This window comes from Bombus pyrosoma, linkage group LG9 (assembly GCF_014825855.1).
Source record: "Bombus pyrosoma isolate SC7728 linkage group LG9, ASM1482585v1, whole genome shotgun sequence".
NCBI lineage: Eukaryota > Metazoa > Arthropoda > Insecta > Hymenoptera > Apidae > Bombus > Bombus pyrosoma.
In genome coordinates this window covers 5,862,272-5,877,491 of record NC_057778.1, presented here as the reverse complement: position 1 = coordinate 5,877,491, position 15,220 = coordinate 5,862,272, and the positions used below count along the sequence as shown (strand labels likewise).

The following is a 15,220-nucleotide window of genomic DNA, read 5'->3' as shown; positions in this document are numbered from 1 at the left end:
ATACATATACAATACATGTATAATTAATATCATTGTAATATTGTGGTAATATTGTTATCATATTACTAATCTCCTAGAATTATCGTGTTATACTATATAAATTGTATATCTCCACAAAGATCAGAATTCTTCTGAAATTCTTAAAAAAATTGTGTAATCGTTTTTTCAAATCGAACACATACAATGATTCAAATAATCATCAAAGAATCTTCTACTTCTCTTATATAAAATACTTATATAAACTTTTATATAAATATTTGCATAATCTTTTCACCAATATATCATAATACAAACATTTTATTGTGCTTAATCCTGTACTATATTATATTAGTGTAGAATAAAGCAAAAATTTTAATTAATTTAAGAAGCATTTTTCTCATACTTGATTAGCTGTAGTTCAATTTGTAATTGCCAAGGAATGTAAAGGAATGTACACACAATAATGTCAATCCTAAGAGAAAAGCGGTTTGCTGAGGGATAAGATGTGGTAGGGATAAATTGCTTTATTCGTGTATTGTGACTTTCTAATAAAACGCAACAGATACACACGCAAGACGTATCTTACTCGATGATAACCTAATGGCCAGTCGTTCACTGTTGTTTGAGGAGTTATGTACGAGTTCTTCAACAAGCTAAAAGTTTTAATTCAAAGGAAAGGTAAGTTTTCTATATTTATAATCATTACATACATGTACATATATAATCATTTTTAATTTATTTCTATTTTATAAAATAATTTATCTATAGTATCTCAGCAATATTACTTTCTAAAGTAATTTAATAATAGTGCCTTCCTTTGAATGCATATTTGCTGTATGTATCGTGCTGCGAACTTTTAATATGTTAAACTATATACAATAGTAAGTACAATTTGACGATTTTGCAATTTTCTCATAAACGTAATGATGTATGAAAAATTTAATTTTGCTACAAAATCAGTCATAAGTCAGTTTCTCTTTTATAACGTGAATGCAACAGGTGATAAAATTATCGTTCAAATAACAAGGAATTAAATATAAAATTTACCTTAATATTACATCTAGAATGTTTTCATTTGAAGAGCTTAAGGAAAAAATTTGATATTGTAATTTAAGTTTTTTCTATTATATCTAGATACCATTATTATTTTGTTATTACTAATTGTATATTGTTTTAATAAATATACTTTAATAAGTGTATATAGATTGATTTAAGATGATATAAACCCTTTTATAAATGTCTCATTTTACATGAATTCCTCTATCATAAACTTCAAGTTTTACTCAAGTGTTTTTCTTTTTATCATTTTTTATTGGAGGTCCATGGAAGGCATGTAGGTCAATCTTATCATAATTTTCTTAAGCAATATGTATTGCAAAAGTATTATGCGTTAAAAATAATAGTATAAATATTGTTGTAGATGTATGTATTTGAAATAAATGTATTTGATAAAAGAAAAGTTTGGAAATCAATATTTGACAATTTTTTGTGCAAAGAGAAATTTATTTTTTGATAAATATTATCAAAGAGTACAAGATATATGTTGTCAAAAGATAAATTTCTTATAAAAGACATTTTTATATCTCTTTCTGATAATGAAATGTACAAAGTATATTATTTTATCATCTTTCAACAACAATAATACATATGACCCAATAATAATAAGATGGAGTCAGATTATACTGAACATATACAGAAATTTGTGTAGATTTTCATATTCTGGAAAAACAAGAAAACAAGAATACTTGATTTTTTTTATCGTCAAGCATAGTTATAGAGGTATATAATAATATTATACTAGTGAATAAGTAATTTTGAGAATTTCTTTCACAGATTTCATTGAGATTTATAATAAGCAAAAATGGTTCAGGATGAGAAAACCACTACTCAATCTCCACTTGTCACATCAAATAATGTAGGACATGATAAAGTTTCACATACTTTGGTGTTTTATGTGAATGGCAAGGAGGTATATACATATTTTATATATAGCATCTTAATAAGTATGCATGTGAGAAAAATGTGACAACTATATTTATGGTACATTCTTATATGATACATTCTTATATGGTATATTCTTATATAATGTATCTTATTTTAAGAATATATATTTTCCTTCAACTAAATTATTAATATTAAAATTAGAAAAGCTCTTTGACGAATGCTACACTTAAATAAACTGCTAAGAACGTATTTGTATGTACTCTAAAACCTATTCTTCTATTCTTTTTATTCTACTTGTTCATGTATATTCTATCTATGTGTTTATTTCAAGTTCACTTCTAAATTGTTTACTTAAAATGAAATAAACAATTTTCTGCTAACTCAGAATTCTGGTATATAGTATATATACATACATATGTTGAATTTGATGAGTATAATTTTTATGTGATGCTATTAATTTTTTATAATATAATTAATTAATTATATATATAACTTTTTTGTAAAGCTGAAAATTAAATTCTGTTTCTCTGTATTCAATCTTTAAAATAAATATGTAATATGTAATAAAATATGTATTGAGAAAAAGATATATAAATATGTAAAAAAATATATTTATAAAGACCACTATCTCTTGATTACTTTACTGTGTAATGTTTTTGATCGTTACATTTTTTATTGTATTTTTTTTTAATCACAGCAATATTGAACGAATTTTGTGGAAAAAATAAGTTTAAAAAATATAATTTCTACGCGCGTGCGCGAGATTTTTATTTTACGTTATAAATATTGATATTATAGGTTGTAGATGACAATGTCGATCCACAATGGACTTTACTATGGTATTTGAGAAATAAATGTATCCTTTCTGTATCTGATATCTATATGACGTGTATCGCGATGCGCGTATCTCGATGTGAAGTCTAAGTATATACGTATAATCTTGTCATGCATTATGCATGCACAAATATTGAAAGAAGATATTAGCGGAATAATGCAAAAATTGGGATTAGAGTTCATTAGAAATAAACGAACTAAATTAGTTTGTATATAAAATATATCGGGTAATAAATTTTAATAAAGACAGAAATTTATTTTCTTCTTTTGACAATATTATATTGTTTTTAATGTTGCTTTAAACGCAGAATAGTTGATAGAAATTTGTAATTTATCGAATACAAGATTAAATATTTCTTGGCTAAAAATGTTTGACACTATGAAGTTTTAAAATAAATATAAGATATTAAAAATTGACAAAAATGTCGAATACTAAACATAAAAAATACGGCGAGGTGTAGAAGTAGGAAGATGAAAAACAATTATAAGAGTATTAGAAATGTCGAGACACAAATAAAAATACTTTTAAAAGAAGATTCTTAACTCAAATAATTTAGTACACTTAACCGGCACGAAATTGGGTTGTGCAGAAGGTGGTTGTGGAGCGTGCACTGTAATGATATCAAAATTAGACCGTGCAACAGAGGTTATTACGTATCCTTTGCAATATCTTTAAAATCATTTTCTTCAAAATATACATATATTAGATCATCTCATAAATAATATCGCTTTTTGACTCTAACACTAAAAAACTATTAACTAAAACTAAAAAAAAATTAATATTTACGTTTATCTTTAATCATCGTTGTATTGACCATGGTTGTCTATGATCTTTTTTTCATTTTTCAACTAACTAACTTTGATTGCATTTTCAGCAAGTTCTTCAGATTTTGTACTAAGAAACTCATTCAATACTAATTTTATTTGCTCACTATTGTTGAATTTTTTACCAGTGAAAAGTATCAGTGAAGTATATTTGACATTTTCTCACATATAGGATATGTTCATTGTATTATAGTGCTTTAGATGTATTGTTTTTTTAAAATTCGTATAGCATACAATGCCGCAAATGGTCTTCGCTGATGCTCATTTTATAACTTAAAGTAGAAGAATACCGATCTAATTGCCTTAATTTTCCAGAGGATACTGCTGGAATGAAACAGTCGGGAGAATACTCTTAAACTCTTAAGAAACAAAAGGCGAAACTTCTATAAACACATCAGCGAAGCATAATACACACAACATAATACATGATTTATTCAGTAAAGTAAGATAAGACATTACTTATGGGATGACCTAATATTTTCCAGAATAGAATCGCAAATAATAAGTAACTGGATGATGATAGATCATTGAAAGTAATGATGCGCATACTGCTGCTGTTAAATTTCTAATTCCAAAATCATATTTTTATATCCATTCGAGACTTAAGTATTTCTTAATACAAAAATCAACGTGCCAAAGTATTCTGGAATCATGAATAAATATTCGAATCAAAAAAAAAAACTTCTTCAAAATTAAAAAGTTATATATAATGATATATACATAAATAAAACCAAGGGATAATTTTTTCCTTGACCGCTTAATATTTAACAGACATTTAGCAGTAAACGCGTGCTTGACTCCAGTTTGTGCTATGCATGGTCTAGCGGTTACCACCGTCGAAGGTATTGGAAGTGTTAAAACGAAACTTCATCCGGTTCAAGAGCGCATAGCAAAAGCACACGGGTCACAATGCGGTTTTTGCACACCTGGGATTGTGATGTCTATGTACGCATTGCTACGAAACACTCCTAAACCAACCATGAAGGATCTTGAAATTGCCTTTCAAGGTAAAATTATGATCATTTATGCAACGTTGCTGCATACGAAATGTAGTAATTTCAAGTTTCGAAAATAAGATAAATGAAGTAAAATGTATATAGGGATATTGCCTTCAAAATAATCCCTTCGAAATTGTATACACGCATTTTATAATACCATTGGTATTCATATTTCGATATCTATCTGAACCCTTTGGCTTATAATGTTATTGGCAAGTTATAGGTAATTTAAATCTCATAACATTAAAATATTACAAACAATTTGTATCCAATAATCCCCAGTCTTGAAATTTGATATCAAAAACAAAGTTAAAATTGAACTTTGTTTGATTCAAGCGAATACCATCGATAAACTTGCCATCGATTTATTTTGTCCTTAATTCATATCACGAGTGTGCCTCAATTAATCGAATATGTGTTCTATTTATAAGTCTTTTTATTCGAGAGAATAGAAAGAAGTTGTAGCGAGACAAATCAAATCAATAGAGGGATACTACTCGTCTACATTTTTGCTACTTTATTAAAGTTATTCTTGAAATTTTATTAATACATCTCGTATGTTGTTGGACAGTTAATTAAAAATTAGTTATATTATTTATATCATGATTCAAAACTACACTTATTTTTCTTTTCTTTTCTTCTCTCTTGCTTTCTTGATATTCTGTTGCGTGTTTTCTAACTGTATGTATAAAATCTGAGCATTTGAGAAAACTTAAGAATGATTTTAAGAATGGATAATTAACAGACAAGATCTGTGACTTATCCTCTGATTTAATTGTTCTATTTGGTAATAGTTAGAAAGCTGCTGATATTAAATCTTTTTCGAATATTTTTGACTTTTTTGTTCAATTCGCGTGTATATCATCAGTAACAATGACATGTTGTTTCTTTTTTTCCTTTTTCAGAGAAAATACTTCTTATTGATTAGCTTTTATACAGTCTTCTATATTGCCACCTGTCTTTTTACGAAATTAATTTCTCATTTAATTTTTCCTTAATATTGTGCTGTTATTTTGCAGAGCTGTTAAATTTATTATCTGCAGTGCGTTGAACGATCGAAGGCTCGAAGAATTCGTGACTGAAGTTGAAAAAAAATTTCGTAGAAGCAAAAATAAAATTGGCAAGAACTAGGTAAAATAAACCGAGTCAAGTTTTATATAATAGTAATTGAATTTATATACTTTCGAAAGAAAAAATTAATGAATATGAAAAATAATTGTTGCAGACAACATGTTCTTTTATTTAAATGGTACTTACAGAAGTGAACAATATTCTGAAGAAGAAAGATAGCGCCTGGAAAATTTTGTGGATGGACTATGTCTTCTTCATTTTATATAATCGTCTCACGTTGATGATCATTTAATATCAGCTTTCTAACATAGCAATATATAATTATAAATATTATGTAATAAATATAAATAGTAATAATATAAATATTAGTTTTATGATTTCGTAATTTACAATTAGAAGTTTCAATAAAATTTTTATTTTTTTGCAAAAGATATGTTTCTCAATGTCTAAAAATTCATATAAATCAAATATCATTACGATATATTACTTGGTACCAAAGCTATACTATATAATATGACGATTCCTAGGTTCACATTTTCGCGACAAAGTAACGCCGAGTTGGTAGGTAACGTCCTAAATAGCTCCGAGTGTAAAGGACTAATTATAATTTTAAAGAAGATTTTCAGATTTATTTCATATTTTAATTTTAATTTTTGTGATTTTATATATATTTTAATAATAGAAAATACTGTCCCTATATTTCATATTTTTCTACATAAAATTATTATATGTATTTTACTGATTTATTTAAATTTTTTGCTTTATTATTCATATCATTATTATTTTATCATTTTTAATTGACAGTGTGTTTGTAGGAAATTTATGCAGGTGTACTGGGTACCGCCCTATCATAGAGGCTTATAGAACCTTTACGGAAGAATGGGAAACAATGCAATTAATGTCAAAAAGTAATGAAAAATCTTTAACAAATGGAGAATGTCCTATGGGAGAAAATTGTTGTAAAAAGATACCAATAGCAGAACCTACAGAAGTTTTTGATACGAAAGAATTCTGTCTGTATGATCCTTCTCAAGAAATTATATTTCCACCCAAGTTACACGTAAATTATTTATTCGATATTAATATCTTCTAAATTAATCGGTTTGAACACCTGATATATGACTAATATCTCGTTTTCGTTTTAATAAATTAAATAAACTTTTTCTAGATTTCTAAGCACCTAGATGAAGAATACTTAATAATAAAAGGAAAAGATGTCACATGGTACAGACCAAAAACTCTTACTGAGTTATTGCGATTAAAAAATCAATATCCAAATGCAAAAATTGTTGTAGGAAACACAGAGATAGGTAAAATTCACTTACTTATTTAAAAGATTATTTAAATTTGTATATCTTTTTAATATAGTTGGAAAAGTAAGCTAAGTAAGGATACTAAACTAATTGTACATACTTTCAGGGGTTGAAGTTAAATTCAAGTACTTATCCTATCCAGTTCTTATACAGCCTATTTTAATTAAAGAAATGCATGTTATAGAAGAATATCCAAAATTATTGAATGTAGGTGCTAGTGTCACACTTGTTGAGATGGAGAAAGCCTTACGAAATCAAATTGCCATAAAACCTGGTAGATACTCCTATATTATATTTCAAATTTTGTATTGTAAGATATTTAGAGTAATAACTTTGTGGATATATTATAGATTATGTTTTATTATTACTACAGAATACCAAACAAGAATTTTTACTGAAATAATTAATATGCTTCATTGGTTTGCTGGGAAACAAATCAGAAATGTTGCAGTAAGTAATCTGGTCTATTATAATTTCTATATATACATTCTATTAGTTTATTTATTGATCTACTATAATATTTTTATTCTTCGAAATGATTTATAAATTTTTTGCTATGAAATATAACTTCTGAGCTAAGAAGCTTTTTTATTTTTCTATAGGCTGTTGGTGGAAATATAATGACAGGAAGTCCCATATCAGATCTAAATCCAATTTTTATGGCAGCTGGAATAAAACTGAATGTTTCGAGCATGAAGAATGGAGTCAGGCTTATTCCAATGGATCATACTTTTTTTAAGGGCTATAGACAAAATGTTGTTTCACCAGAAGAGATTTTACTTTCGATTCAAATACCGTTTTCCGAAAAAGTACTTTTTTTGAAGTACAAAATTTTGAAGATAATAAAACAATATTATATTATTTATTAATAAATAGTTTACAGTACTTTATTTTCCTATTTTATAGAATCAATATTTTGTTGCCTATAAACAAGCAAGAAGGCGAGACGATGACATTGCTATCGTTAATATGGCATTAAATATATTCTTTGAACCAGAAAGTGACATTGTTAATCAAGCACATCTGGCTTTTGGTGGAATGGCTCCAACGACAGTTTTAGCTAGAAAAACTTGTGACATTATGGTTGGAAGGTATTTTATAAAATTATGCAATATTTATTTTTTAACTATATCTCTCATAAGGAAAATATTAATGTAGAATTGTTTTAGAAAATGGAACACAGATCTTCTAGAAACCGTTTACGATTCATTATTAAACGAACTAGTTTTACCAGATAATGTTCCAGGTGGAATGGTCAAGTATCGTAAATCTTTAACTTTAAGGTATACATATATATATATTTATATTTCAATAATTTTTTCTTCAAGTCCTTGAAAGAGACATTATTTGTATATAACACTTTTGACTTTTACAGCCTATTCTTTAAAGGATTTTTACACATAGCTAAAAAGCTCCAAGTATATTTGCCGAAAGAAATTGAAAGTGCTGCAGAAGGATTTCACACTAAAGAACCAAGGAGTTCACAATATTATCAAGTGGTACCTGTTACTTAGTCTAATTTGACACACTGTTTTATACAATTTTTCTTGAAAGTATATAATTTTATATATTAATATTTTGTTTATTTTGTGATAGGTCCCAAAGGATCAGGAGGTAAATGATTTTGTTGGAAGAACAGTTGTTCATGCCAGTGCATTTAAACAGGCAACAGGGGAAGCAATATATTGTGATGATATGCCAAAATTCTCTGACGAGCTTTATTTAGCTGTAGTTTTATCTACCAGAGCTCATGCAAAAATTTTGAAAATCGATGCAACTAAAGCATTGTCGTTAGAAGGAGTGGTTGCCTTTTATAGTGGGAAAGATTTACCCGAAAAGCAACGATTTTATGGTCCTATAGTTCAAGATGAACAAGTGTTTATTTCAGACAAAGTAAGAATTTTTGGAATATTTAGAAAAAAAGTTAATCTTTTATTCAGAGAAAATATATTTATGTAGAAAGAATTTTGCATAACATATGATTTAATATAATTGAATTACAATTAATCTCAGAATAAGTAAAAAGTAAACATGTTCCTTAAGGTGACAAGTCACGGTCAAGTAATTGGAGCAGTCATAGCTGTTAATCAAGCTATTGCACAGAAGGCTGCTAGAATGGTTGAAGTCGAGTATGAAGATTTACAACCAGTGATCATTTCTATAGAGGTATAATAAAAGTACATAACCAGAATATGTAACTTAAAATTTTGAATTAATTTTTTATCGTAACGAATAAGTTTTGATGTTTTAAAGAAGTATTCTCAAATAATTGTAGGACGCTATTAAACATCGTTCCTTTTTCGAGCAAACACCGAAACGTATAAAAAAGGGAGATGTAGAAAAGGCTTTCGCCGAATCGAAACATATTCTCGAAGGAGAAGTTCGAATAGGAGGGCAAGAGCATTTTTACCTCGAGACAAACGCAACTTTGGTAATTCCCAAGGAAGAAGACGAATTAGAAGTATATTGTTCAACGCAACATCCTTCAGAAATTCAGAAATACGTTTCAGAGGTTTTAAATATTCAAGCTAATAAGGTTGTGGTTAAAGTGAAAAGATTAGGTGGTGGTTTTGGAGGAAAAGAGTCTCGCCCTGCAATACTTGCTTTACCAGTTGTTTTTGCTGCATACAAGTAAATATATTTGCACGCAATAAAGTAATAAAACACAAAATGTGGCAAAACGAAGTTATCTTTAAATTGAATTAACAAAAGGATTTGCATTATGATAATTTACCTTTACAGATTAAGAAAACCAGTACGCTGTATGTTTGATAGAGACGAAGATATTATGATAACTGGAGGAAGACATCCGTTTTTGTTAAAATATAAAGTTGGATTTGACGATAATGGTGCGATTAAAGGAGCACAAGTTTATATTTACAACAACGCGGGATACTCCCGCGATCTTTCTTCGTCAGTATGTTAATATGTATATTAATATTTCCAGAATATTTTATTTATAAAATGTTAGATTGTATTCATATATATATATATATATATTTGTTAGATTGTAGAACGTGCTATGTTCCATTTTGAAAATTCGTATAAAATACCAGCAGCTGATGTGTATGGTTTTATGTGTAAAACTAATATACCGTCAAATACAGCGTTCCGTGGTTTCGGAGGTCCACAAGGAATGTTTTTAGCCGAAACAATGATCAGACATATTGCAGAATATTTAACTAAAGATCCTGCTGAGGTATGATCACAATTTAATACTGTATATAAAAGCATACAATTTTGAATCACTAAATAAATAATCTTAACAGGTTGCAGAATTAAATTTATACAAGGAAGGAGATACCACACATTATAATCAAAAGCTTATTAATTGTACATTGCAACATTGCTGGGAAGAGTGTCTTTTATCTTCAAATTACAATGAACGGCTTGTACAAGTTCAAAAGTATAACAGGTATGTATTTCTAAGTATTGTTTTAGTAAAATACTTTTTCTATGTTTCATTTTTATTTTATATTTCTCATTTAATTTATTTCCATTGTTCTTTTCTTTTTTGTATTCTATAACTTTCTTAAAAAATGCTATAGTTGTAAAATCATGATTGTACTCTGAAGTTTCAATGATACAAAGTATTGACTCTAATAAATACTATTCCAATAGAGAAAATAGGTACAAGAAAAAGGGATTGGCAATAGTTCCAACCAAATTTGGTATTTCTTTCACTGCACTGTTTTTAAATCAAGCAGGGGCACTTGTACATGTTTATACAGATGGTTCTGTATTAATTAGTCATGGTGGTGTTGAAATGGGACAAGGTTTACATACAAAAATGATACAAGTAACTTCTATTTATTTTTCTATTTTGATTTCACTTAAATTATCATTCTCATTTCTTATATACTCTTCACAAATTTAATAGTTTCTAATCATTTCATATTTAAAAATTTTATTCATTTTGTTATTCATATTATTACTGACATTATTACAAGTAATATATTATATTATATCATAATATATTATATGATATTTGTTTTCAACACATTACATATTACAGCTCCTCCATTTTCTATTTAATATTTAGGTAGCAAGCAGATCACTGAAACTGAAACCAGATAAAATACATATAATGGAAACTGCTACCGATAAAGTACCAAATACATCTGCTACAGCAGCTAGTGCTGCTTCAGATTTGAATGGTATGGCTATTATGGTACGTAAAAGTGATTTGTCTTCTTTCAATTTACTTTCAACGTTTTTTGCTTATTTCTTCTATTCTTTTACTCCTATTTAAAACTTTGATATTATGATAATCTATTTATTACTCATTACTTATAATCTATATACATATTTGCTTTCTATTGCTTTTCCTCACTTAAATTTCGATCTTTGCGATACAAGTAACATAATATACTTGCAATTAAACAATGATTTTAAACGTTGTAAAAAATTTCAGTATGCTTGTAACGAAATTATGAAACGACTAAAACCAGTGATAGATAAAAACCCAAATGGAACATGGGAAGAGTGGATAAAAACAGCTTATTTTGAAAGAATTAGCCTTTCCGCTACCGGTTTTTATAAAACTCCTAATATAGGATACTCATTCGAAACTAACACAGGAAATCCATTTAATTATTTTACATATGGTGTTGCGTGTTCTGAAGTAGAAATTGATTGCCTGACTGGAGACCATCAAGTAAATATATTTCAAGCTACTTATAGATATCAAAAGGAAATTGTACATGTTAAAATGTACTTCAATATAACTATAAATTACTAATATCTAAATATTGATATTCGTATATAGGTATTGCAAACTGATATTGTAATGGATTTAGGAGAAAGCATAAATCCTGCAATTGACATAGGACAAATTGAAGGAGCTTTTGCTCAAGGATATGGTCTTCTTATGCTAGAAGAAATGGTATTTCTCAGAACTGGAGCCCTTGCTACTAGAGGTCCAGGTGCATATAAGCTACCTGGTTTTACAGATATTCCCGAAATATTTAATGTATCCTTATTGAAAGGTGCCTCAAATCCTCGTGCTGTTTACTCATCCAAGGTAATATATTCTTAAGAGAAACCAAGAATTTGATTTATATTTATCATTTCTCATTTTTTATTGTTATTGTTACTGTTAAGAACGACAAGGTATTGGTCATTTTTCGAATTTCCCAAATTGTTGGCAATGTCCCAGCCGTTTAGCAGGTTTAGCTCGTCTTATCCCTTTTTCTATTCTGTTATTCATCTTCAGTCGCCTACCATGGTCGGCAATTTCTGCTGTGGTCAACAACAGCACTCCATTAACGGTATTTTCATCGTCTGCTCATCAAGGATTCGACGAAAATTATTTTTTCAAGTTTGACCGCCGTTGAACTTCAATATCATCCTTGATGAAGATGATTTAGATCGCTGCGTGTTTAAAATCTCAAATCCACTATGCTCGCAGAGTGATCAATTCAATTCCTGGATATTCAAGTCGAGTATTGTTATTCATAAATTAAACGAATTTTTTCACCGCGTTTGGCATTGAACTTTGCAACTTATTATTTCACTTAATCGCGATAATGGTTACACACGCTCATATCTGCATTCGCATTTGTAGTTAAGGTTTCTTGTTAAAGTAATGTAGTTTCAATTTCAAAGCAAGTATTGAGAATCAAACTGTGTTCCTGTCAGTTTATGTTCATAATGTCATTCGTTTCTTATTATTTGTTCGTTCCTAATCCTTATAGATTTCTAAAAAATTATTATTATTTTAGGCTGTAGGAGAACCACCACTATTTTTAGCATCTTCCGTGTTCTTCGCAATAAGAGAAGCTATTAAATCTGCTCGTCAGGAATATGGTCTCAAAAATTACTTTCAATTAGACGCACCTGCAACTGCTGCCCGTATTCGACTAGCATGTGTTGATGAACTTACTTCAAAGGTGAATTGCATATTTTGTATAAAAATATTTGATATAAACTCATTGAGAATTTCGTACTTATAGTTGTTTAATTTATACGGGAAAAACAATAATTTATATTTATATATTTTATGTTACAGATTGCAGAACCAGATGTACAACGTCAGTGGAATATTATTCCATAGAAATATTTTGATGAACTAGACTAACTAAAGAATAAATACTATCAATTTTGTTACTGAATTTTATTACATTGTAAATGTAGAATAAGTAATAGTTTTAAAAGACTTGTTACACACAGAATGTACTAATTTTATTAATGTTAATAAAATTAATGAAATTACGTTTTTTAGGCAATTTTTTACTTTACTAAAACCGCGTAAAAAAAACAAAATTAAAATTGCGATAGCAACATTAGCGTATTATTTGTTATATAATTCGTAATTGTATCACATATAACAATGCAATTAGTAATTATATATCAAACAATATGATTGCCCAAGTCTCACCACGAGAAGATGCTGCGAATGGAGACCCACCCTATCCGCGTCCCATCCACCCTCCTTTTACGCAAAAAAATCAAAAATTTATTTATCATCAAATAAATACTCCTTTTGGTGTCCGTTTGCACAATGTTCAAAACAGTGTTCAAAATAAAGAACAAGCGAAGAAACATGGGACGCACCATAGATGCTGCGCTGTCCCAGCGAATATGATAACAGGGAGACTAACATCAGGCAGGAACCGTTGAAAGGCCAATGGTATAAATGGAGGTTGAGAAAAATCTGTTACAAAACAAAACTCGATGAGTGATTGCTGACTATTTGAAAAGTTAGAGATAATGAAAACTGAAGGTTTATTAACTTTAGTAACTTTAGTAATAATAAAGATTGAAATTCTAATAAACTTTGATAAGTATAAAAATTGAAACTCTAATATAAAAGTTTAAAATCTAGAAATAAAGAATCTAATGATTTCTGAAATATGTTAGTCATTTGTTTCGTAATTTTGTATTAAGACATTAACACATATTTTATTTTAATGAAAAAATAAGCACAGAAAATGCTAACCCTACAAATTTTCAATCAAATTGTATTTCTTAATTGATGGTGATCAAAGAAAAATATACAGAGTAGACATAATTAAAGTGAACGGTGTCCAAGGGTGTCCAACGGTGTCTAACGGTGTTCCACGGTGTTCCACGGTGTCCAAAGACGTCCCACGATGCGATCCAGTCCAGATCATCCAAAATTCTTTTCGCAGCTTTTGGAAACCCAAACTGGACCAACGGTGCCCCACGTTGCAGTCCAACCAAGATGATCCAAAATTCTATTGGAGGCTTTTGGAGATCCAAACTGAACAAACGGTGTCCCACGACGTCACACGTTGCAGTCCAGTCTAGATCATCCAAAATTCTTTTGGCGGCTTATGGTGACCCAAACTGGACTGGTGCGTAGTTCTTAGCTTGGTATCGTTTTCCAAAGATTTATCAGCTGATTAACATTTGGAAAACGATGCCAATTACCGGGTCTCACCACGAGGAGGTGACTACGCAAGAGACCCGCCCATGAGTTATTTAACATTATGCATCGGTCTCGACATTCAACCTATTGGCAAGAATGTCGAGTTCTGACTCTATTTATCATGGGCCTGCGTAAAGAGATAGTTATTTCGTAGCCTAACCGCGAAACATCTATCTCCTACGCAGCAGTTACACGAGTATTTACAAACGTAAAACAAAGCTTATACAACGCAATATCTATCTCCCACACAACGCAACATGTATCTCACACACAACGATTACATGGATCAGTACAAACATCGTACAATAATTCGCAACCCTATCGGCAACATTCCGTATAAAAGACATATTTGTCTAACTTGCAACGAAAGAAAAAAGATGAGGCTACTATGGAAAAAGGAGCCCCAACAATCAGACGATGAAAGAAACACCGCGGCGCCCGCGGAACGAACGAAATCGCGATCTCTCGAAAGAACTAACAAACCTACGTGACGTACCCCCGTGCACCAGATAACCCTAAGGTTCAGCGGAAAGCCCAAGCATTGACCTTCGCTCGATTCCTGTCACCTCACTTGCAACTTATCACGGTCGATGGCACCGACCCATGATACCAGTGATCTAGCAAATGGGCCTGCAATTTAACACACTCCAACTGAACAAGCGACAGCCCGGGGAGGGACCGCTGATCAGGATTACAAAGGCAAGGCCCCAACTGAACAGTGGGGTCCACCCCCGCGGGTTTGCCACTTGAACAGAATTACGGAGGACGTTAAATGCAGGTCCCTGTCCAAGTACCGAAGTACCAATCGGACAGTATTGCGATTCAGGTATCACCAGCGCGATGACAACTCCCGCGATTCGCGG

The 15,220-nt window shown here is 29.8% G+C and overlaps 1 protein-coding gene across 3 annotated transcripts; it reads left to right on the top strand.

Moving 5' to 3' along the window:
* The first annotated feature begins 505 nt into the window (after window positions 1-505).
* Window positions 506-13,177, top strand: LOC122571097 (xanthine dehydrogenase). 3 transcript variants are annotated; one of them, XM_043734388.1, is made up of 25 exons: window positions 506-657; window positions 1,813-1,948; window positions 2,722-2,779; window positions 3,315-3,411; window positions 4,354-4,589; window positions 6,467-6,711; window positions 6,820-6,961; window positions 7,071-7,238; window positions 7,338-7,414; window positions 7,567-7,773; window positions 7,871-8,055; window positions 8,134-8,247; window positions 8,340-8,463; window positions 8,561-8,857; window positions 9,008-9,130; window positions 9,240-9,595; window positions 9,707-9,881; window positions 9,972-10,163; window positions 10,234-10,379; window positions 10,586-10,763; window positions 11,007-11,135; window positions 11,379-11,621; window positions 11,733-11,987; window positions 12,688-12,855; window positions 12,975-13,177. In XM_043734388.1, the coding sequence occupies exons 2-25, from the start codon at window positions 1,841-1,843 to the stop codon at window positions 13,017-13,019; spliced, it is 4,068 nt and encodes a 1,355-aa protein (XP_043590323.1). In that variant the 5' UTR covers window positions 506-657; window positions 1,813-1,840; the 3' UTR covers window positions 13,020-13,177. The 3 variants fall into 3 exon arrangements, with proteins under 3 accessions (XP_043590323.1, XP_043590324.1, XP_043590325.1); XM_043734389.1 differs by lacking the exons at window positions 506-657; window positions 1,813-1,948; window positions 2,722-2,779; window positions 3,315-3,411 and having other exon boundaries at window positions 4,452-4,589; window positions 6,456-6,711; XM_043734390.1 differs by lacking the exons at window positions 506-657; window positions 1,813-1,948; window positions 2,722-2,779; window positions 3,315-3,411; window positions 4,354-4,589 and adding an exon at window positions 5,693-5,711.
* Window positions 13,178-15,220: the final 2,043 nt, after the last annotated feature.

Coding starts and splice junctions, on each gene's coding strand:
- LOC122571097 (XM_043734388.1), top strand. CDS start 1,841: ATGGTTCAGGATGAGAAAACCACTACTCAATCTCCACTTGTCACATCA. Junction 7,239..7,337: donor TCAAATTGCCATAAAACCTG/GTAGATACTCCT, acceptor TTATTACTACAG/AATACCAAACAAGAATTTTT. Junction 11,988..12,687: donor GTGCTGTTTACTCATCCAAG/GTAATATATTCT, acceptor TTATTATTTTAG/GCTGTAGGAGAACCACCACT.